This window comes from Propithecus coquereli, unplaced genomic scaffold, assembly GCF_000956105.1.
Source record: "Propithecus coquereli isolate 6110/MARCELLA unplaced genomic scaffold, Pcoq_1.0 Scaffold263, whole genome shotgun sequence".
NCBI classification, from domain to species: Eukaryota; Metazoa; Chordata; class Mammalia; order Primates; family Indriidae; genus Propithecus; species Propithecus coquereli.
The window spans coordinates 1,561,035-1,584,329 of NW_012148208.1; the positions used below are offsets into that span (position 1 = coordinate 1,561,035).

Below are 23,295 nucleotides of genomic sequence, written 5' to 3' on the forward strand. Positions count from 1 at the left end.
TCATCGTAGATAACATTACAGAGATTTGGCATAGTGTAATATGCCATAAAATTATACTCTCTAGAAGTAAAATACTCATATTAATTTGCCATTGGAAAATATTTTTTTATTATTAGGTGTAGATTTCAAAACTTTGAATTAATAGAAGAATGTTAAATGCAAAATGTACAATTAATAAACACATACATAAATCACATTGTATCAGAAAAAGAGGATGTGAGAATCTAAACTAAACATTTGGCAGAGAGATATTTGTTCCTATGAGTTTTATTAAGGTGTAGGACTCTGAATTCAAAAGAGAAAATGATGCATTTTAAAGTAAGAAATTTATTATCATGCTTAAAAGTAAATTTCCCTTTCTTCGTTACCCAAGTTCATATGAGAAAATCCTGCCAAATAAAAATCTAAGATCATTTGACTATGGTTATGTTTCAGTAGATATACTTTAATATGAATTCACACATTTAGACTACTACATTATTATGTATAATTAGATGAGATAAAGCCTATCTTTTTACATTTTCCATCTTAAATTATGTGTTTAGTCATCTATAAATTTCATGATAAAATTTAAGTAGAACATTTTAAAAGTATACTTCTTAATATTACTTTTTAGTGTAAGGATGGGTTGTGTTTAATATAATTATCTCTTAGTTATCATTGCTAGGGCATGAGAGGAGTATTGGATAATTAAAATTTGTTAATAAACTACATCGTGACTGGTTCGTGTCTATGGTATATTGTGAAAAAGGCTTGCCTCATGAAATGGCTTTGAAGTAGCTCAGTAGGTAGAAGGTATAGGAATAAACTGTGACAAAGGTCATACCTCCGATTGTTTCAAGAAATGATAGTCTCTTCGGACCAAATTTTCTGGTGGAGACAACCAGATTGTATTTTCTGTTTTACGTAAAGTATTTTAAAATCTTCTTAAAAATATTATAGACTAGTTAAGACAGTAAAGACTGAGATCAAGGACTAAAATCTGAAAGACTGAAAGCAGGAACCTGAAGAAGTTAGTGCAGAACACTGAAAGTAACTTTTTGACCTTGCGGAATATGCCTGTGTGTATAAACCTGAGGAAGTCAAAGGCCATTGTCACTGTAATATGGGGAGCCTTAATAGGAGATCATCTTTCCGATTAAATGATACATCAAAGGATGACATATTCACAATAGGGTAAATCAGAAGTAGTCCTCCCCTTCACAAGCCTTAGAGTAATACAAAGATAATTACAGGTCGAGTTTCCATAATCCGAAAATCTGAAATCTGAAATGCTCCAAAATTTGAAACTTTTTGAATGCTGACATTATGCTCAAAAGAAATGCTCATTGGAACATTTTGATTTCAGATTTTTGGATAGGAATGCTTGACTGGTATGATGTAAATAATCCAAAATCTGAAAAAAGTCTGTAATCTGAAACACTTCTGGTCCCAAGCATTTCAGATGTGAGATACACAATCTGTACTGCCTCCACTGTTATAAAATCAATGTGTTCCATTCCAGTGGTTATAACTTTACCTTTCCCCCAATCATCTCTTACTCGTGCTTGACCTTTTATCCAGAAGGATCAGGTACAAGAGGACCAAGGACATTTTTATGAAATTTACAGGGACCCATTGTGTCTCCCACTTTGAACAACATGGTCCACTATAGAGGAATTGGGTATGCAATATTAGCTTTATGTTCTGAGATCATTCAATCCAACAAGGAAACCCATATATGTGAGCTGGAATTAAGTTTGTCTGAAAGTCATGTTGGAGGGTTTGCCAACCAGGACAACATGGAGTTGCCACTGGAGAAAGAAAGATCATGTCTGTAATAGTCAGGGTGGAATTCTGAATTTTTAAAATAGGTCTGTATAAATCCTACTTTTTCATCCTGATTGTTACTCAGGATGCAGCTGTGAGGGAGAACTGCTTTAAGAAGGTATGTGGAACAGGAGTAGATGAAGGAGGCAAAATTAGAAATCTTTTAAAATTGGTTTTTGAGGAGGATTCAAATGCTCAATAGTATCAGATACCTGTGGATGGTAGGGAGTATGGAAGGTCCATTAAATAACTAACAACCCATTTCTGAGTGGCTTTTATGACAAAAGGTACATCATGTCAGATTACAGATGGCCTGCAAAAGTTGAAAATATGACACAGGTAAGTTTCATGGACCGCAGAGGTGTGGCAGGAGTTGACTGATAGACAGCAACAAAGTGAGGCACTACTGATAGTCCTAAGAAGAGTGGTCATAGGCTCAATGTAGTCAATCTGTCAGGAGTGGGCAAGAGACACACCCTTTGTAATGTGGCCTCCCTCACCCCGAGATACACAAGTCAACTTTTGACAGGAGTCACATATCTGATGTGCAGTGGTAGCCTCCGTCCGTATCAGGAGCATAGAGTTGCTTAATTTGTACTTAGTATATGATCCTGGACATGTTTCCGTGTTTGGTACCATGATAGATTGTGGCAGTGGTGGTGATCTGGGTGATGCAGCCTCAATCAGAAGCTTAATTCTAGTCGTCTCATTGGAGAGCTAACAGGCACTGCTACCATCACAATGGCTAAAATTAAAAAAACTGAGAGGAGGTGATGTCAACAAGATGGCCAACTAGGGTTGCCTGACTCTTATACCCCCAATAAAAAGGAACTAAAACAATGAGTAAAATACCATATTTTTGTCTGGAGTGACTGGAGAAATGCACTGAAGAGCACCCAGGGAGCAGTGAAACCCGTGTGGAGCGTGGAAGCCCAGGATAGCTCCATAGAGAGGGGAGCAAGGCATCCCGACTTTGCTACACTGTCTTTCCTGCTGGGATCATATCAGAGCTGGTGGGGGGAGGGCTCATCTTACAGGAAAAAGGTCAGTTGGAGACCCTTGGTGGTCCCCATCACTGCCATAGATGCCAGCAGTTATTGCTACAGGAAGGTCCCCCAGTCTTCACAGGCCCTGAGTCTAGTGTGAACAGTTGCCAGGAGTGTGCACAGCTGCATTCCCATAGAGCAGGAACCCCCCTTGACATTCCCTACCCCTATAACCTAAGTGGCTATAGCACAGTGCTACCTTGAACCTGAACCCACATCTGGAGTGCATCTTGCCCTGGCGGCCAGTAGCCACCAAACCCTTGCATCCCTGAGGCACTGCCTTAATTCCACTAAATTCACATAAATGCCTGCAGCACCAATACCTTGGCTACTTGGAGCCTAGGCCCAGAGAAATAACTGGGACCCCAATGACCAAACCCATGAGGCACCGTATCACCCAAGGAAACAGGTGGGCCTGCATAGCAGACAGGCCCCTGGGAGCCACCAGGCCCATGTATACCTGCCCCTGGAATGACAGCTGGCCCAGAGGGAGCGACAGCTCTGCCCCACCAGAGAAAGTACCACAGAGCTGATAGGCCTGTGTGCACTTGCCCCTAGCTTGGCAGCCAGCCTGGAGGCTGTTCCACACCACTGGAGAGGGTTGCTTGCAGCCTCCAGGCCACATTTGCCTGCCCTTGGCCCTACAGCTGTCCCAGAGGCACCCTGTTGCACAGGTTGGTCCTGCCTCACTATAGAGTCATATGCAGCCACTGGGCCTGCCTGTACCCACCCCTGGCCTGACAGGCATCTTAGCAGTGACCTCACCATTCAGGAAAGTCCATCATACAACCTGCTGGCCTTGTACCCACACATGCCTGGCCAACGGCAAGCCCACTTCCCCCGCCCCCAGCAAAATCATGTCACCACAGTCACAAGTTCCTGTAGCCTAGCCCACTAGGATAATCACAGACATAGAAGGTTAGGATTATAACTAAAGAATCTATATGGAGATCACACTACTGAATCCACCCAGAACCAAAGCCAACATACCGTTTCCAAATGGCAGCCTAGGACCTAGCTGTAGGAAAAAGCCTTTTCCTGTGAAAGCTACACTGTAAAATCGGAAAAAGTGATTGTCCCACCAGATGTGCAGGTGTTAACACAGGGACAGAAGAAACATGAAAAAGCAAGGAAACATGACAACCCCAAAGGAATAGAATAAAGTCTTCAGTAACAAATCTGAAAGAAAAGGATATTTACGAAATGCCTGAAAAATCATTCGAAATAATGATCTTAAGGAAATTCGGCAAGATACAGGAGAATACAGACAGGCAATTTAATAAAATTAGGAAAACATTTTGTGATCTGAATGAGAAATTCAACAGAGAAATAGATAACCTTTAAAATAGAACCAAATAGAAATCTTAGGGCTGAAGAATTCAATGAATGAAATAAAAAAGTACAGTTGGGAGCTTTAATAACAGACTAGATCAGACAGGAGAAGGAATTTCTGAACTTTAAGACAGGTCTTTTGAAATAACCCAACCAGAGGAAGCAAAAGAAATAAGAATAAAAAAGAACGAAGAATGCTTTTGAGACTTATGAGACACCATTAAATAAGCAAATATTCACATTATAGGAGTGCCAGAGAAAAAAAATGGTGAAAGGCAAAGAAAACCTGTTTAAACAAATAATAGCTGAAAACATCCCAAATCTTGGGAGTCATATGGACATTCAATCCAGGAAACTCAAAGGTTCCCAGTGAGATTCAGCCCCCCAAAATCTCTGAGGCACATAATAATCAAACTGTCAAAAGTCAAAGACAGAATTCTGAAAGCTGTAAGAAAAACATCAAGCCACATAGAAGAGAATTCCCTTTAGACTGTCAACAGACTTCTTAGCAGAAACCTTGCAGGACAGGAGAGAGTGATATGACATATTCAAAGTGCTGAAAGGGAAAAACAAAACAAATCAGAAAAACACCCATCAGATGAGAATACTATACCTATGAAAGCTATCCTTCATAAATAAAGGAGAAATAAAGGCCTTCCCAGACATTAAACTGTGGGAATTCATTACCACTAAACTGGCATTACAAAAGATGCTTAAATGAGTGCTACACTAGGAAATGGAAGGATGATAATATCATGAAAACATGCGAAACTGTAAAACTCACCAGTATAGGTAAATTCATAACCATACTCAGAATACCCCAGTGCTGTAATGGTGCTATGTAAATCCTTCAGTCTTCACGTATTGAAGATTTAAAGTAAAAAAAGGTTAAAAACATCAACAGCTACAATTAGTGGCTAAGGAACACAGAAAAGACAAAGATGTAAATTAAAGCAACCAAAATACAAATTGTGGAGTGCAAGGGAACAGCGCATTAAAAACATCATCCACTGTGATCAAGTAGGATTCACCCCAGGCATGCGAGGATGGTACGGCATATACAAATCAATAAATGTGATGCATCACATTGACAAAAAGAAAAACAACATATGATTATTTCAATAGATGCAGAAAAAACATCTGACAAGATTCAACATCCCTTTATGATAAAAACTCTCAACAAAATAGATTTAGAAGGTTATGTACCTCAACACAAGAAAGGCTGTATTTGATAAACCCATAGCTAACATACTGAATGGGGACAAATAGCTTTTTCTGTGCTATCAAAAAAAATGACAAGGATGCCCACTTTCACCACTCCTATTCAACATAAAACTGGAAGTCTCAGCCACAGCAATTAGGATACAGAAAGAAATAAGAGGCATCAAATTGGAAAGGAGAAAGTCAAATTGTCCTTGTTTGCAGATGACATAATCTTATATATGGAAAACCCTAAAGAATCTGGTAGAACTAAATTGTTAGAACTAAGAAATGAATTCAGTAAAGTTGCAGGGTACAAAATCAACGTACAAAAATCAGTTTCTGTACACTAATAGTGAATTTCTGAAAAAGAAATCAAGAAAACAATTCCTTTTGCAACAGCTACGAAAAAAAAATAGTATACCTAAGAATAAACTTAACCAAAGAGGTGAATGATCTCTACACTCAAAACTATAAAACACTGATGAAACCACAAATGGAAAGATATCCCATATTCATGGATTGGAAGAATTAATATTGTTAAAATGGCCAAAGCAGTCCTGAGCAAAAAGAACAAAACTGGAGGCAACATGCTACCTGATTTCAATATATACTACAAGGCTATAGTAACCAAAAAAGCATGGTATTGGTATAAAAACAGACAAGTAGACCAATGGAACAGAATAGAGAGCCCAGAAATAAATTCAGACACCTACCCAACTGATTTTTGAGAAAAACTATAAAAGACCTGGAATAAATAATAAGAAATATGTAAGAACTTCCAAGAAGGAAATTATTAAACATCATCGAGGTACATTAAGGAATAAATATCTTGAAATATATGCTGTTCATGAATTAGAACATTGTAAAACTGATCAGTTCTTCCTAAATTAACTTACGGGTTTAGTGTGATCCCAATTAAAATACCAATGGTTTTTTTGTTTCTTTTTTAAGGAAATCAATAGATGATTCCTTCCTTCCTTTTCTTTTTTCTTCTTAGTTGATCTATACAGCTTAAATTGTATGCATGTTTTTCAGTGAGTATAATGCTTCCCAAAGGGGGCTTAAAAGATGAGCTAGTGTATTTTCAATATTATTGCTATGTACAATTTAAATAGCAATACAAAAGAAAATAACACTTACTGACACACACAAAAAAATTGTACAAGAAAATTTAAGGGAAGGTGAGCATTTACCAAGTCTAAGTGTTTTAAACATTTAGTATAATATGTGGAAGGAAAAGAGACAGCGAAACATTTTGTCATCTTTTTATGTTGCTGAATGTCAAGGTCATGACCAGTGTTGAGAAGATAAGAAAGCACGTGATGTGTGGTTGGAGCTGGTATTTGATTTGTGGCTTATGAATTTGCCTCTCAGCATGCTACATTTTGTTATAGGCTATTTCTGAGCTCTCTGAGATTTACAGTGTTTATTTTTTCTGTTCTCTTCTGCCAGCTTTAATATCTGGAATTTAGCTATTGCATGCCTTATACTTCAAAGCTTGGATAGTATCACCCGTAAGGCCAGGGAAGGAACCCTTATGTAGGACTTAGCTTTATAAAAAGTTTGGATTTATAGTACCAGTACTGAATTAAGAGAGGGATAATGCTTGGAAATAAAGTAGTATTTGGGATACAGGTTTGGCTTTTGCTTAAAAAAAAAAAGTAGTAGCATGTAATATCTTAATTATCTATTTACTTCAAAAACTTGTTTAGCTCCTACTATTTATCCTGTATGCTCTAGAGGTAAAACAACCTGTGTTTCTACCCTCCAGAAGCTGACGGGAGACATTGGTTGATTAATATTTTTGGTGCAGTGATAGTGTATTTATAAAGTTATTTAGGAACCAATAGGAAGTGGTAAGAAACCTATTGAGGCATGTTACAAGGTTCTGGTGGTATAAAAAGAAAATGTGTTGAAAGCTTTAAATCAAAGAGATCACAAAACCGTGGCATTCCTTTTTCATTTACCATTTTTTTTTTAGCACCATAATTCTACCATATGTTATGGTTAAGGAATATTAAACCTATTTCTTTTAAACCCATATTTTTGTTATGATGAATGATGATATATCTACCATATCACTGAATTGAGCTATATGAGTATCTAATATATATACCAAGTATAAATGTGGTTTAGGAAATGGTTATGATTTTATTTTTAAATCTTAGGTGACTTTGAGGCGCAATGAGCAATTTACGTGTATCTCTTGAGCACTAAGCAGACAGTTAATTGTAGTCTGTACCTAATTTGACCTCTGTAAAGAAAGGTATAGAGGAATGCTGGAAAGATGGTGTCTTGGATTATACCTCTAACTTCCTTTCTCTTACTTCCTTTCTGCTTGCTCCTAGGAACTACATTTGAAGCCATACATTCTCCCAAGTCCTGTGAGGGGTGAGGGTAGACAGGGAACTAAAAATCTTACTTTATTTCATTGCATTAATGTATCATTTGTATCACATATTTTGTATGTAAACATACAAATCAAAAGGTGTATGTTTTTTGGTGGGGAGGGGACAGAACAGGAGGATGAGGGAATTGACAGATTTAAAGCATTAAAAAAAAAAAAAAAAAAAAACCAAACTTCCTGGGTTTAATAGTCTTAACCAGATCTGGAATAAGAAAAATATTATCATCTCAAGTCAGTCTAGGTTGTAGATTTAGGTTGGATTTTTGACCATTATAAGGAACATGAGACCTAGTTTTTTTGCTCAATCTGATCTTGAGACCAAGTCCCATTGTATTATGTGATTCATATATGAATTTTAAGTTTTGCAGATTGGCTGTATTTTGAAGAAATTAAATGTTACCAAGTTTTCTGTAACTAATGTGTGTGTGATACATTGCCTGCTCTTTATATTTAGGACATTAAATATGAAATGTCCGATTTCGAATCAAAAGTTTAGTTTATTATATCTCAAACAGGAAGCTGTACGATTAATCAAAGTATGCACCTAAACTGTTGACACAGTTTTGCCCTCTTAATGGTGAGGTAGCTTGTTTATGCCAGCAGCAAAGAAGCCATGGAGAGTGAGTGGCGATGAAATCATGAAAGGTGTTTGCCATAGCTTGTTGAGAATTGAATGTTTTTCCTTGAAAGAAGTGGCCCAAAGCCAGGAAGAAGTGGTAGTCAGTTGATGCAAGGTCTGTTGAATACTGTGGATAACAGAGAGTTTCCAGGTCCAGCCTCTATAGTTTGAAAAGCATTGTTTGTGCAACATGTGGTCGAGCGTTGTCTTGAAAGAGGATTGGCCTGTCTCTGTTGACCAGTCTCTGCTGCTTAATCACAAGCATCCTCCTCTTCTTGTCCAGTTGGTTGCAGTAGACATCTGCTATAATCCAGAGGTCCCCAACCTTTTTGGCATCAGGGACCGGTTTCCCAGAAGGCAGTTTTTCCATGAGGTAGATGTGCGGAGAGCTCAGATGGTGATGTGTGTGATGTGGGGGAACAGCTGTAAATACAGATGAAGCTTCGAGTGCTCGCTGGCTAGACTGCTCCCCCCATTCCCCACGCACCTCCTTGCCGTGTGGCCTGGTTCCTGAGTTTCATGAAAGACAATTTTTCCACAGATGGTGGGGGCAGGGGTGGGCGGAGCTCAGGCAGTGATGTGCAGCCCAGTTCCTAACAGCCAGAAGACCAATTCTGAGCCATGGCCCGGGGCTGGGGACTGCAGCTGTAATTGATTAACCAGGTTTCATGAAGCTGTAGTGGATAATACTAGCATTGCACCACCAAACAGACACCATTAGTTTTTTCAGTTTTGGACTGTTTCCACATTTCATCTTTATCCACATGTTGTGCCCAATGCTTGCGATTGTCAAAAAGAATCCAGTTTTCTCACACATAACAATATGGTGTAGAAAATCGTTCAGCTTTGTTGTGACAGCAAAGAAAGGCAAGCTTTGAGAGGCTTTCTCTTCTGACGCTCATTTAATTCATGCAGTACCCATCTATCCAGCTTCTTTACCCTGCTGATTTGTTTCAAATGGTCCAATATTGTTGGAATAGTAACATCAAACCCTGCTGCTAATGAACGCGTAAGTTAGATGGATTCGCTTCCAGTACAGCTTTCAGCTTATCATTATCCACATTGGTCCCAGGTCACCTACCTGGCTCATTTGCAAGATTAAAATCACCAGAGCGAACCTTCTCAAACGATTGATGTACTGTGTGTTCATTATCCACAGCCTTCCCAAACACTTTGTTGTTATTTCAAGCTGTCTACGTGGCATTGGTTCCACGTTGGGACTCATATTTGAAAATAACACCAATTTTTTACTTATCCATGGTTTCACAAAAATTGCTCTTTAAAAAAATTTGGAAGATAATCACAAGCCAAACAATGCATTTGAAAGGTTGAAGATGTACCTTCACAGTAAAAATAAAACAAGAAATGTCAAAGTACAGTGTCAGAGATATCAACTGTCAAACTTAGTACATAAGGAAATCAGGCATTTCATACTTAACCTAATAATATTTGTGATTTAGTCTGTTGGCATTATTTAGAAGGATGATTTGTGTATTATTAGTATTTTATTATAATTGATAGTCAAAATATAATGGTAGAAGTTCATCTACTAGGAGATTAAGGATTGAGTGGAGTTAGTCTAGACTTTTGACCAGTTTATACTTTTAGAATATGCTATAGAATCCTTTTTTAAAGTGATTATTAAATTTGTCCAACTGGCACTAACCAATTGCTGAGTACCTTTTCTATCTCTTATATAGGATGACTGGTACTAATTGTGGTATTGTGTCTACCTTTTCTAGAACTTATTGCTTGTTTTAGTTTATTTGTCTCTGATTACCAAGATAGAAATACATTTACTTTGTACTCGTAAATATATGTATGTATTACATTGGAAACAATTTTCAAATGAAAACACCAAAAGTCAATAACAAGTTAAATATATCCTCTATATACAGCAATCTTTTGTATTAACAGTTATCTTTTGCATACTGTGCATTATCTTTTCTCAGCATAAACTAGTCTCCTTGTACCAATTCAGTTTGTTCCAGTTGATTATTATTGTATTACACAATGCTGAACTGTACAATGTCACCACTATGAGGTCTCTCAAGGTGGCTCTTTGACTTTTTATGTCTTCCTTGTATCTTGAAAAGTTGCTTTCTAGTAATGGTGGAGTGTTCTAGATTTTCCTCTGCCCCAATTCATTTAACTAAATACCTTCCAAAGAGTTCTGGTGTCTCATTGAAAAAAGCCGAGAGTCTGGGGTTGCTTGTGGGAGTTGATTTTTGGCAAAGTGTACTGCTGGTAATGTTGAGTCACTCTTAAAAGTGGCAGAGGTGTAAACTGTTTATTTTTAAATATATGAGTTTACTTTGATCTTTATATTTTAACATATCATATCGTGTTACCCACTTTTTAAAAGTATGTGGTTTTTTAATTCCAAAAGACTTTCTTCTGTATTCACAGAGGATATTTTAAGTAATGATATTTTGGACTACTGCTACACTGTATCTAATGTCATATTGTAAATACTACTATTAGGGATAAAAAAATGTTATTTTGACATTAATTTAATAGCATAAATTCTTTAGGATAAAGATGATGTATGAATGAGATTTTCTTGAGAAGCCAAAAAGTTGGAAAAACTCATTTTTGCTGAGATTTTTATAACTAACACAAAGTGGGTTAAGATACTTGAATGTTATTTATATTTATTTAGAATAGTAACTAACACATTTCATGAGCAGGCAAAATGCTTGGTTAGTTCATATGTGGGAATTAGGATTTTCCAGTAATAATGATAAGTATGTTGTTGCATGTTTAGGAGCAGGAAAAGAATCATAAAACAATTTAGCATTACTCTTGCCATATTTACATACATTTTTAGGTGAGTTTAATAATCTTCAGTAATTTTGATATTTAGATATTTATTTTATTAGGTTTTTCGCAAGGCAAACTTTTGAGTGAAGGGAATATATATTATTTTTTTTATTTGACTGTCATAGAGTCATAGATCTCTAGAACTGAAAGGCACTGTAGAATTTACCTCATTTAACTTTTTTTTTATAGAAGAGGAAATAAATGGTCAAAGTGTGATTTGTTCAGTTCAAAGTAATTGTTATAAAAAGTAGTGATTAGATTGTATTGTATATATGCACTTTAATGCATTTATGTCTCAGAAAATTTTTCTAGGTGCTATATTCCTGATAGTAATTTGCTGAAACATAATGTAACATCCTTTCTGTTATATTTAACACTGTCTTTTTGTGTTTGACATTTCTTTTTTCTTAGGAAGAAAGGCTGCACTTCTCTTTAGCTGTTGACATTGCCACTGTTAAAACTAACATTTATTTGAGTAAAGTTAGCATTAAATATTACTTTCCCAAATGCATTATCTAGAGCTTATATAATCAAAGTGCTTAGATTTTATGATATGCTATTGCCTGGGGTACAGCATTATATAATACTGTATTTTTTTTTTCTCATCATTATTTAAGAGTTCTTGAAGCCAGCATAGCAGAAAATAAAGCATGTTTGAAGAGGACACCTACAGAAGTTTGGAGGGATTCTCGAAACCCTTATGATAGAAAAAGGCAGGACAAAGCTCCTGTTGGGCTAAAGAACGTTGGAAATACTTGCTGGTTCAGTGCTGTTATTCAGGTAAGGATCTTTTTTCAGCTCTTTTTTGGTGAGCATGATAGCAATGGAAAATGGATTGGGTTGTGTTTCTTTTAAGTTGTATACTTTAAATGTTAAGTATAGACAAGTTTTTTATATGTCCTTCTGTCTAGTAAACTAGTTTGGGGATTGCAATATCCCCTCACCCTTCTTCACTTTCCACTTTCTTTATGAAGTTTTAAGAGTAGAGCACTACCTATGCCTTTCACTTATTTGGAATGAATTTCTCCTTCCTCCCAGCTATTAGGAATTGTTGTTGGGGTGGAAAGAAAATATTTTTGTATATATTTTCCTGCAAATTTAGGGAAGCGTTGTAACCAAGATATGAAACCAGAATTGGCTTTTTGTGGTTCATATCAGATTTATTTGTATATACTAGAAAATTATAGTCATTTAAATAATATTTTTAATATGAAGAGGCATTTTGAGATTGGTATAGATTTATAAACAGATAATTCTCTGCATATATGAGAATGCTATAAAGAATAAATATTGATAAATCCAGAATAACACATTTTCTTTTTAATTAAGACAGCTCTTAATGTTTCTTGAGCAGCTTATTCTAAAATAAGAGATATGTGTATGTGTAGATATCCATCCTTTTCTCAACTTGGAATAGTTTTAATATCGTATTTAGCTTGATTTCTTTTTTTTAGATTTTTTAAAGTTATAATGACTATTGTCATAATTCTTCACCATGCTCAGGTAACATTGATAATTGTGTTTGTTTTGCATTGCTACATAGGAAATATCTGAGGCTGGGTGATTTACAAAAAAAAGAGGTTTATTTGGGTCATAGTTTCCCAGTCTGTATAAGAAGCCTGGTGCCAGCATCTGCTTCTGGTGAGGTCCTCGGGAAGATTTTACTCATGATGGAAGATGAAATGGGAGCAGGCATGTCACATGGCAAGAGAGAGGAGTTGCCACACTCTTAAATAACCAGCTCTTGCTTGAACTAATAGAGCAAGAATCCACTCATTACTGCAGCGAGGAGCACAAAGCCATTCATGAGGGAACCACCCCTATGACCTAGACATCTCTTGCCAGGCCCCCACCTCCAACATTGGGCATCAAATTTCAACATGAGATTTGGAAGGGACAAATACTCAAACTATATCAGTAATGTTATTCATCAGATTAAAAAACTTTAAATAAAACAATCTATGAATAATTATATGTCTTTAATTTTTATCATTCTCTAGGAAAATTAATACTTTGTGTTTATTTTCATAAGACAGTTGAATTGTAGTTTATTATTTATTGTTCCTGATGAGTAGTCTCACATTAGTGGACATGTTATGCTATTTTTTTCTATATTCAAAATATCTCTTTATTTTATAACTTTCCAAATGTGTGTGTATGACAGTTTAAACTTTCAGGTGATATTATTGGAACTAAATGGTCATTCACTTCATTTTCTACAAGCTTCTTATTGTTTTCTCTAGATGATTAATCTGTAATTTTAGCTTTTTATCTACTTCAGTATTATAGTTTTTTCCTCCTCCCCCTTTTTGTTTCTGGCACATAATACCATATAATTTGCTTTCCTTTGGTTTTCTGGATTTGTCTCTTTAATATGCTTTGGTGCCTGCTAGTAAGTAATTGCTATGTTATTAGTTTTTCAAGGATATTAAAATGTTAAGGAATACTTGGATTAACATAAATCGGTAGTAGTATCTTTGCTTACAGCCTTGATTATGGATTATTTATTCACTCAGATACCAAAAACAGTATCTAAAATTTTATTTGATAGTATTAGAGTCTCTTAGATTTTTTAATAGGCTATTTCACTTGTACTATTTATTATTAATGTTTTATATATTTTATAACTTACACATCATTTTAAAATATGAAGGACAATTTTAAGGCTGTGATCTGAGTGTTCATAAATATGGTTTGCTGACTGTATTTGGTCAAGTAGATGCTGTCCTAACATTATTATGGCCAATAAATGAGGCCCATTGATTAGAAGCTTCTCTTAGAAAAGTGTAAGAAGAAAGAAATTACTTGTAAATAATCAGTATTAGTTAGAATAGGTATTCTTTATTTCTTCTTCCTATATTTATAGGAAAGGCCTATTTGAAGTGAAAAATTAATATTAATAGATATAGGGATAACCACCGTTTAATAGGACAAACTTCTTTTAATATCTCAGTTCAAACTTAATACTGTGCGTACATCTATTTCTACCCTAAGTCAGTTTGCTGATGTTAGCTTTTGCTTTACATTTTAGATTTTTGGTGGTTTTTGGTGGGGAGGGAATGAGCTGGAAAAAATTTGCTGTCTTTTTCTAAATTACTAGCTTATTAAAAACTAGTAATTTTACTAGTTTTAAAATTTTGTGTAAGTTTAGTGACTGTTTAACTCCTAACGTAGGCAGGTATAAGGTATTTGGGATTATTAATTTTTTCTTTTGGAGAAATCTAAACACCTAGGGGAAGTAATATCTAAGCTTAAAAATTTGGGTTATAATGGCCTAAGAAGATAGGCCTTTTCCCCACTTTTGGGGGTAGGGAAAAACATTAAGCTTCAAATTTTAGAAAATTGTGAGTAGGCAAGCAAATTTGTCTAGAGAAAACTTGAAGTTTTATTTTTTATTGTAATTGCAAAGTCTATTAAACTATTTTTAGTAGCTTTTTATCTTTAGTAATTAGAATCTTTTATTTTTTTATTTTCTGTCATAAAATAATTAACTACTTTAATTCCCAGATATAAACTGAGATGTAGCAGTTTACCATCATAAATGGAACTTCTCACTTAAGAAAGAAAAGTTGGGCAGAAAATCTGCTTTAGTGTTTGAGGTTTTTATTGTTTTCCAGAGTGAGTTGGAACTTGTTCAAACTGTGATGTAAATGTACTGTAAAGTTTAAATTACAGAATTTTCTCAGGGTTGGGATTTACTTAGTGGCAGGACTAATATGAAACAACTGAGAATTCTTTTCCTTGTGAATATATTTACCAATTAAAGAAGTTTACTGGGAATATAAACCTCTAACTTCAAAGAGGTAGTGGGGGTAGGCTCCAATAGGTGTAGCTTTGTATACTTATTTTTTTAGGCATTAAGATCAATATTGTGGGAGGAAAGGGGAATAGAATGTCAGAAAAGGAATATAAACAAAGAGAAGATTGTACAGAGAATATTAAGCATATAGTAATATAAAGAAAACTTTTAATAATATGTTTTTAAGTTTTGTATCATTTTGTGTTTTGCAATAGAATAAGTATCAAGAATAATATGTCAAAATACATGAAATATGACTTTTTCTCAGAGAGAAAAATAGTTCTTCTTGTGCTAGTTGCAACAATTCTGTGTATAAGTAGTACAGTTGTCAAAAATAAGTCTCTGGAACCAGTCATTTTATAATCTGTTAATAGAATTTTCCTTTAGGTTATCTGAAATTATTGTTCTTTTTCAGTCATTGTTCAATCTTCTGGAATTTAGAAGATTAGTTCTGAATTACAAGCCTCCATCAAATGCTCAAGATTTACCCCGAAACCAAAAGGTAAAATTACAAGATTTTTAAACAGAATATATGTGCTTCTTTTTTTCCTCTTATCTGTGATTGCTTTGGGGGCATTTATTTGTCTTATCAAAACTGAAACTGTTAGAATGTGAATGTCAGATCACTGATCTCAATTACTATAATAGATTCCTATCCTTCGTCAATATATTGTAAATATGAATTTTTCTTCACCTGTATGTCCCAGTAATATACCAATTTCTCTGTCACTTGAGTAGTAGTTTTTTTGGGACTGTCAAGTTTCAGTAAACTTTATAGGCTACAATTTACAATTTGAGTTCTTTTCTCGATTGTCTCCTAAAAAATGTGTAGAACTCAAAATTTCTTTTCAATTGATTGTCTAGTGGAGCCCTTTAAAAATCACTTTTGCACTAATGCCTTTGTAGTCGAATCCATACCTTCTATTTTGAAAGTTAACATTGTTAGATGGGCAGTATAAAATGACAAGAGAACACAGACACCAGGGCCAGATTGCTTAGTTTCTAGCTGTGGGCTTAGAGTAAGTTACTTCATCTCTCTTTGTTCACTTTCCTTACCTGTGAAGTGTAAATTGGTAAGTTGGTTATAAATAATAATAATTGGTTATAAATAATAATATATACTAGTAATTATTTCATAGAGTTTTTGTGAGGATTAAATGAGGTAAAATACGGAAAGGGCTTAAAAGTACCTCGGTACATAGTAAGTACTAGGTATCAGCTGTTGTTAGTTAAGTAACAAAAAGTTGTTTTTTCAAAAACAGGACTTAAAAACGTAAGATTGATTTGCATGCAAAAATTTGTATCTAATGGACATAAATTAGTTATGGAGATGATATGGTTGAGTGTAGGGCTTTAGTGATCTTGTCATAAAGAACCTGTAGTCTTTTTTTTTTTTTCTCTGTTGCCCAGGCTAGAGTGCCGTGGCGTCATCCTAGCTCACAGCAACCTCAAACTCCTGGGCTCAAGCGATCCTCCTGCCTCAGCCTCCCAAGTAGCTGGGACTACAGGCATGCGCCACCATGCCAGGCTAATTTTTTCTATATATTTTTAGTTGTCCAGCCAATTTCTTTCTATTTTTAGTAGAGATGGGGTCTCACTCTTGCTGAGGCTGGTCTTGAACTCCTGACCTTGAGTGATCCTCCCACCTCGACCTCATAGAATGCTAGGATTACAGGCATGAGCCACCGCACCCGGCCAGAACCTGTAGTCTTAACATGAACTGGTTGCAAAGATAAAGAAGTTAAAGTTTTAGGTTTCAGTAAAGTGCTGAACTTTTTGTGACCTATTGTTAGTTGTAGTGATAAATTATTAAATTATGTTTTCCTTTTAGTGTTTAATTTTTAAAAGCACTTTTTCTGCAAACACATCAAACATTTATAATGCATGCTAGGGGGAACATAACTTGATTTATAACCAACTTTGCAGGTCATAATCTCTGGGCTGTAAATTGTCAGGCTGATAAACAGCCCATTTTCAAAAGGGAAAGCGGAGCATCTGACCACCTCTTATACCTCCAGAGAAATTAAGCAAAACCCCTTCAATCAATACAGTTTTTACATGAAACTTTTTGAACTATTCCTTCCTTTTATTGCAATTTGTTAATATCAACAGTACTTCTCCCTTCTCATGTCTTGGTTAAAGTATGCATATAACTTGCATGACATTATCAGAATTAGTATTTCCAATTTTATGTGTATATATGTATTTGTGTCTTGACCATATATGTTCCTGGATTTTAGTGTTCAGAGCTTTAATTTCTTTTATTCTTCATAGTGTTGAGTAAGACCAACTGAGTTTTGTAATCTTATTTTAAAAAGTTGTTATATCCATGTTTATATACTAGTTGTGAAGTCATAGAATGTTCATTGAATACTAGAAAAATGTGTAATTCCAATCTTCTGCACCTTTCTAGAGAAATTTGTTTCTTGCATGAAAAAGTTGGCATCTCCAGGTGTACTGTTAACTTAGGGGATTAAAAAAATCTGTCACTTTCATTCTGATAAAAACACTTATTTTGAAGAATCCTATGCAGTTTTATGTAAGATTGTTCCACAAATGAGGTTATTCTTTTATTTGGCCTGGTAACAGCAGTAGATGCTATAAGTTGACATCTTTGAAGCAAATGTGATATATATAGGTAGTTATCAGCCACTAATGGGTGCTGTGTTCCCTTGAGGTGATAAAAGACACAGGTTTTAAAAAAGGTGTCAGTGTAACTTTTATCATTCATTATGTAATAATTACTTTCAACTCATGAAATGTTTGCTGCTGCATTGAGTTTGAAAAATAATGTAATGAGATACAGAATACACTTGAGATCACTTTGATCAAATCACAGAGATATCATTTGCATGCATTGCTAACTAGGATATTTTTTGTTAGCAATTGAAACTTGCCACAAATATTACGTACATATTGAGTGAGAGAAATAAATGGAGTCTTTGAAATCAATTTGTATTTTAAGTATACTTGGTTATTGCTTCTACAAATTGAAACTAATTTTATAGACCTGTATTTATTAATATTTGAATTGTTCGTAATTTTAGTGTCTTTTAGTATTATGGATGGTACTAGAAATTTAATGATACATTCTCAATGTAATCAACCCCTATTCTCCCACACAGATATTCTTTCGGCTAAAAATGTTAAAAACTGATGGCAAAACATATTAAGTGTTGAGAAAACAAAGATGTATATCTATATAATATTTAGTGGAAATCACCATATAAATAACTAAAGCCTTATTAATTGTAAGGTTATATTAATGTTATTTAAAATCTTGATTTAGGGCAAATATTTTTAAATATATTTTTCCCACTTTACTAGAAGTGAGAATCATAGAAGAAGGAAATGGGTGCACTTGAGTACCATACTCAATTCCAGGAGCAAATACCCAAAGGAATTCTGAATTTTACAAAAGAGGCATTCTGGGATTTCTTCCTTTAGTCATGATGAGGTAACAGGGACTGGATTTACAAGTCTCAGTACATTTTATGAGATTCAAAACAAAGAAGTAGTTTTCTGACTACAGTGGAATTTAGAAATCAACAACAAAGATATCTAGAAAATCCCCATATAGTTGGAAACTGAATAATACACCTCTAAATATCCCAAGGGGGAAAAAAACAAATCAAAAGGAAAATTTCAGAATATTCTGAAATGAATGAAAATTAAAACATGATCTATCAAAATTAGAGGGATTCAGCTAAAAACAGTCATTAGTGGAAAATATATGAACCAAAGACCTTATTAGAAAAGAACAGTGGTTTCAGTATAATGACAACAGCTTGCATATCAAGAAATTAGGAGAGAAAAAAAAAACATATTAATCCCAAAGCAGAAGAAAAGAAATAATAAAGAGCAGAAATCCATGAACTAGTTATCAGAAAAAGAACAGAGAAAATTAATGAAACCAAAAGCTGCTTCTTGAGATCAGTAAAATTGATCAACCTCTAGATAGACTGAGCAAGAAACAGAGGGAAAACATAAATTACAAATATAAGTAATGAAGAAAGGGGGGCATCACTACATATTCTGTAGACAATAAAAGGAGAATAGTGGAATATTTTAAATAATAGACAGGCATCTTGGAAGTCACAGGCTATCAAACTCACTGATGAAGCAGTATGTAACCTGAGGTAGCCCTATATTATGTGGAAAAATAAGACCCACCCAACAAAAAACTCAACAGCTGAATAGTTTTACTGGTGAATTATACTGAACATTTAAGGAAGAAATAATGCCAACTCCCTATACATTTTTACAGGTCATTGAAAACGAGATAAAACTTCCCAACTCATTTTGTGTGCCTAGCATTAGCCTGAAATCAAAAGTAGAAAAATAAATTTTAAGAAAAGAAAACCACAGGCCAATATTCTTCATGCATATGGAAGCAAAAAGTTTGAGCAAATTTTTGGCAAATCGAATCCTGCAATATATATAAAGAATAATATCTTATGGGGAAATGGGGCTTATCCAGGAATGCAAAATTGGTTTAGCATTCAAAAATCAATCAATATAATTCACCATCTTTACAGACTAATGAAGAAAAAACCATTTAATCATCTCAGTAGATGAAGAAAAGGTTTTGACAAAAGCTAGCACCTATTTATGGTAAAATCTTCTAGAAACTGGGAATAAAAAAGAACTTCTTTATTTGATAAAGCTCATTAACAGAAAAATCTGCACCTGCTATAATACTTAAAGGTGAAAGATTGAATGCTTTCCCCCAAATATCAGGAGCAGTAAGGATGTCAGCTTTCACTACTTTTATTAAACATTAGACTGGAGTTCTTAACCGTGTCATAAGGCAAGAATAAGAAGCATGCTGCTAGGAAGGAAGAAAAACTGTAAGACTTGATTGTCTATGTAAAAAAATTCTAAGTACTCTATGAAAACAACAACAAAGGATTCTAGAACCAAGAAATTAGTTTAATAAAATTGTATGATACAAGGTTAACATAAAAATTACTCGTATTACTAGGTACTAGCAATGCACAATTGGAAATTTAAATTTAAAAATACTTCGATACCATAGCATAAAAACATGAAATACTTAGGGAGAAAATGGACAAAACATATAGCCGGAAGACCAGTATACTGAAAACTGAGAAATATTGCTGAGAGAAATTAAAGAAATAAAGACATATACTATGTTCATGGACAGGGGATTCGATATTATTGACATGTCATCTGTCCCCAACTTAATCTGTGGATTTAATGTAATCTTAGTGATAATCCCAGTAGGCCTTTTCATAGAAATTGACAAACCGATACTAAAATTTATTTCGAAATTCAGATGATGTAGAATAGCAATAAAAATTTTGAAAAGAAAAAGAATGTTGGAAGGGTTAATTATAAGACTACAGTGATCATTCTATGGATCAGTGAGGCAGAACAGAGTTCAGAAATAGACCTACGCATAATGGAGTGATTTGATTTTAATCAAAGTTACTGAGACAATTCAATGGGCAAAGGAAAATCTTTTCAACTAATGATGTCATGGATAGGAAAATAATCCTCAACCCTTACCTGACCTTTATAAAGTAAAATAATTCATAAAGAACTATAGACCTAAAAGGAAAAACTAACACTGTAAAAATTCCCTGACAGAAACATAGGAGAAAATTTTAGTGTCTTAGGTTAAGCAGAGATTTCTTAAGTAGGACAATAAAAAAGCATAGATTATAAAAGAAAAAAAATTGATAAATTGGCATAAAAATTAAATAATTTTTGGAAAAATTATACAGAATGAAAAGGCAAGCCACAGACTGGGAGAAAATGTTAGCAAATAAAGCACATATAGAACTTGTATAATTCAATAATTATAAGAGAAATAACCTATTACTGTACTGGGAAAAGTATTTGAACAGATAATTCACCAAAAAAGATACGCAGATGGCAAATAACTACTTGAAAATATGCTCAATGTTAGGGAAATGTAGATTAAAACTAGAGATGTCACTATGTACCTACTAAAAGAAATAAAGTTAAAAATATAGCCTATACCTAAATGTTGGTAGAATATGGAAGTGGAACTCTTTATTACTCTACTGGTGGGAATATAAAATGTTATAATGCCTTTGGAAAACAATTTAGTCATTGCTTAAAATCATCAGCCATGCAACCTAGCCATTCCCCTTCAGGCATTTACTCAGGAGAAATGAAAGCTTATGTCCACACAAAGACATGTACACTGATATTCACAGCCCCTAGAACAGGTTAACAGATAAACAAGTTGTGGTGTATCCATACGATGAAATAACATACAGCAATAAAATGGAGTGAATTATTAATGTACCTAATCATATGGACGAAGTTCAAAATAATTATGTTGATTACAAGAAATCAGACTAAAACAAATGCATAGTATGTGATTCTATTTATGTCAATTTTTAGAAAATGCAGAGTGACTGGATGCCTGGGGATGATTAAGGAAGAGAATGAAGGATGAAGAATCTTTTGGGGGATTGATGGATAGGGGTGTTATCTTGATTGTGGTGATGTCTTCATGGATGCATACACATGTGAAACTCATAAAAATATACATTTTATCATGTACACAATATATTATCAGTTTTGTCTCAAATCTGTTAAAGATAAAAAAGTAATGTTTGAACAGTTTCTACATATGGTGATATTTTTATAATTTAGCCAAATGAAGTAGCTTCCCTTAACATCATTTAGTTTTACCTTTTGAAATTAAAAAAGACTTTCTAGCCATAGGAATTGGCTGAGACAAAAATGTTTCATTATATCAAAGTGTTTTACTTTTCAAATGTGCCTCAGTAGAATTTCACTTAATTTTCAAAAGTCATCACCCTCATCCGTGTCCCTTGGCAAGGAATGCCTCAAAAAAACTGCATTAATTTAGGTGCAGTGATAAATGAAGACATTGATCTTAGGAAAGCAAGGGTACTTTTAGAGATTATTGTGTGGATTAAAATTCATAGTATTTATACTTTAAAAACCTATTTATATTAGGGCAGTTGGTGAGGGAGTAGGAAGTACCAGAGAAAAATCATGAATTAGTTTGCTCATTTAAAATTTTTGTATTTAACCTTTAGCATTGATGATGGAATTTATTATAAGTAAATAAAAATTATGTTTTTTACAACTTAGCCTTCTTTTGCCAGAATTATGTATATTGTGACTGTTTTAAAGGTGTATATAGGTTTTGGATGAAATGATAAGTATTCGGAATGAATTTTATTCCCTTTTACCTATGTCTTAGGACTCCTTTTTAATATGTATTCTGGAAGCAACTATTTCTTTGTTGATTACATTATTCTGGGCAACAACTATATAAAGATACCCCTCCTGTCACATGCACATACCCCTAATACAATTTTATAATGTTGAGAATGTGAACTACTGTAAACTTGCAAAAAGTGTTCCCATATTTAAATAGTATATTTAAGCTTTATCTGTTAAAATTGTTATTGCAAGAACTAAATATTATAAGAACTGCTTGTCTGATTTGTCACAAGCATTTTACGAAGTTATGTGAATTATGTTATTTTTAAAAGTTTTTCCTCTTGTTTTAAAATAATTTGCTAGTGATCGATAATATGGGTGTTTTTATTTTTTTCTGGAAGGTTTGCTTTTAGTCATCCAGTAAGGATTGAATGCCTACTTTGTGTAACAAAAAGTTGTGCAAGAGATATAACAGTTCTTGTCTTTGAGAATCTTACAGTCTTATTGAGAAACAAAAGGAAGATTTCCAAGGAATAGTAGGATGATATATTAATTGCATATTAAGATCTGGTCTAATTATTAGATTAATATTATTGTTACAGCAAGTGTTACAGCAGGAGGTTCCGAGGACAAACCGAGCGGCACATGGAGAGTCGGAGAATCACAGTTTATTCTCCAGTGGGCTCAGAGGGCTCAAATTCTGAGCCTTGTCTATCTGATTTTTCCCACTTTTATTAAGTTGGGGTGGTCCGAGGGCTGGGGTTTCAGGTGGCTAATGTTCGCCAGGTAATAGGTTAGTTGATGTGTCAGGTAATAGGTTAGTATTATGCTGATGTGGGTCTTCCATGAGGTCGTGGGGGTCCCAGGTGGCTGATGCGCCAAGTAATAGATGGGTATTTTCCTTATCATTCAATTACATTAAAAATTGTAATTACAATTAATTGTGTTAAATATATTTAATAGTTATAAAATACAGTATAAAATGATTTAAGTGATTTTATAAATAAGTATAAAATAAACATAAATCATTACTATTTATTCAGTTTTAAAAATAATTAGA

General features: G+C 34.3%; 1 protein-coding gene across 1 annotated transcript in view; it reads left to right on the forward strand.

Annotated features, from left to right (window-relative positions):
* USP25 (ubiquitin specific peptidase 25) overlaps window positions 1–23,295 on the forward strand; it is a 173,247-nt gene that overhangs the window by 60,838 nt on the left and 89,114 nt on the right. The window contains exons 5-6 of the mRNA XM_012647362.1: window positions 11,857–12,019; window positions 15,454–15,540. Of these exons, the coding sequence (XP_012502816.1) occupies window positions 11,857–12,019; window positions 15,454–15,540 (250 nt within the window). The remainder of the gene's footprint in view (window positions 1–11,856; window positions 12,020–15,453; window positions 15,541–23,295) is intronic.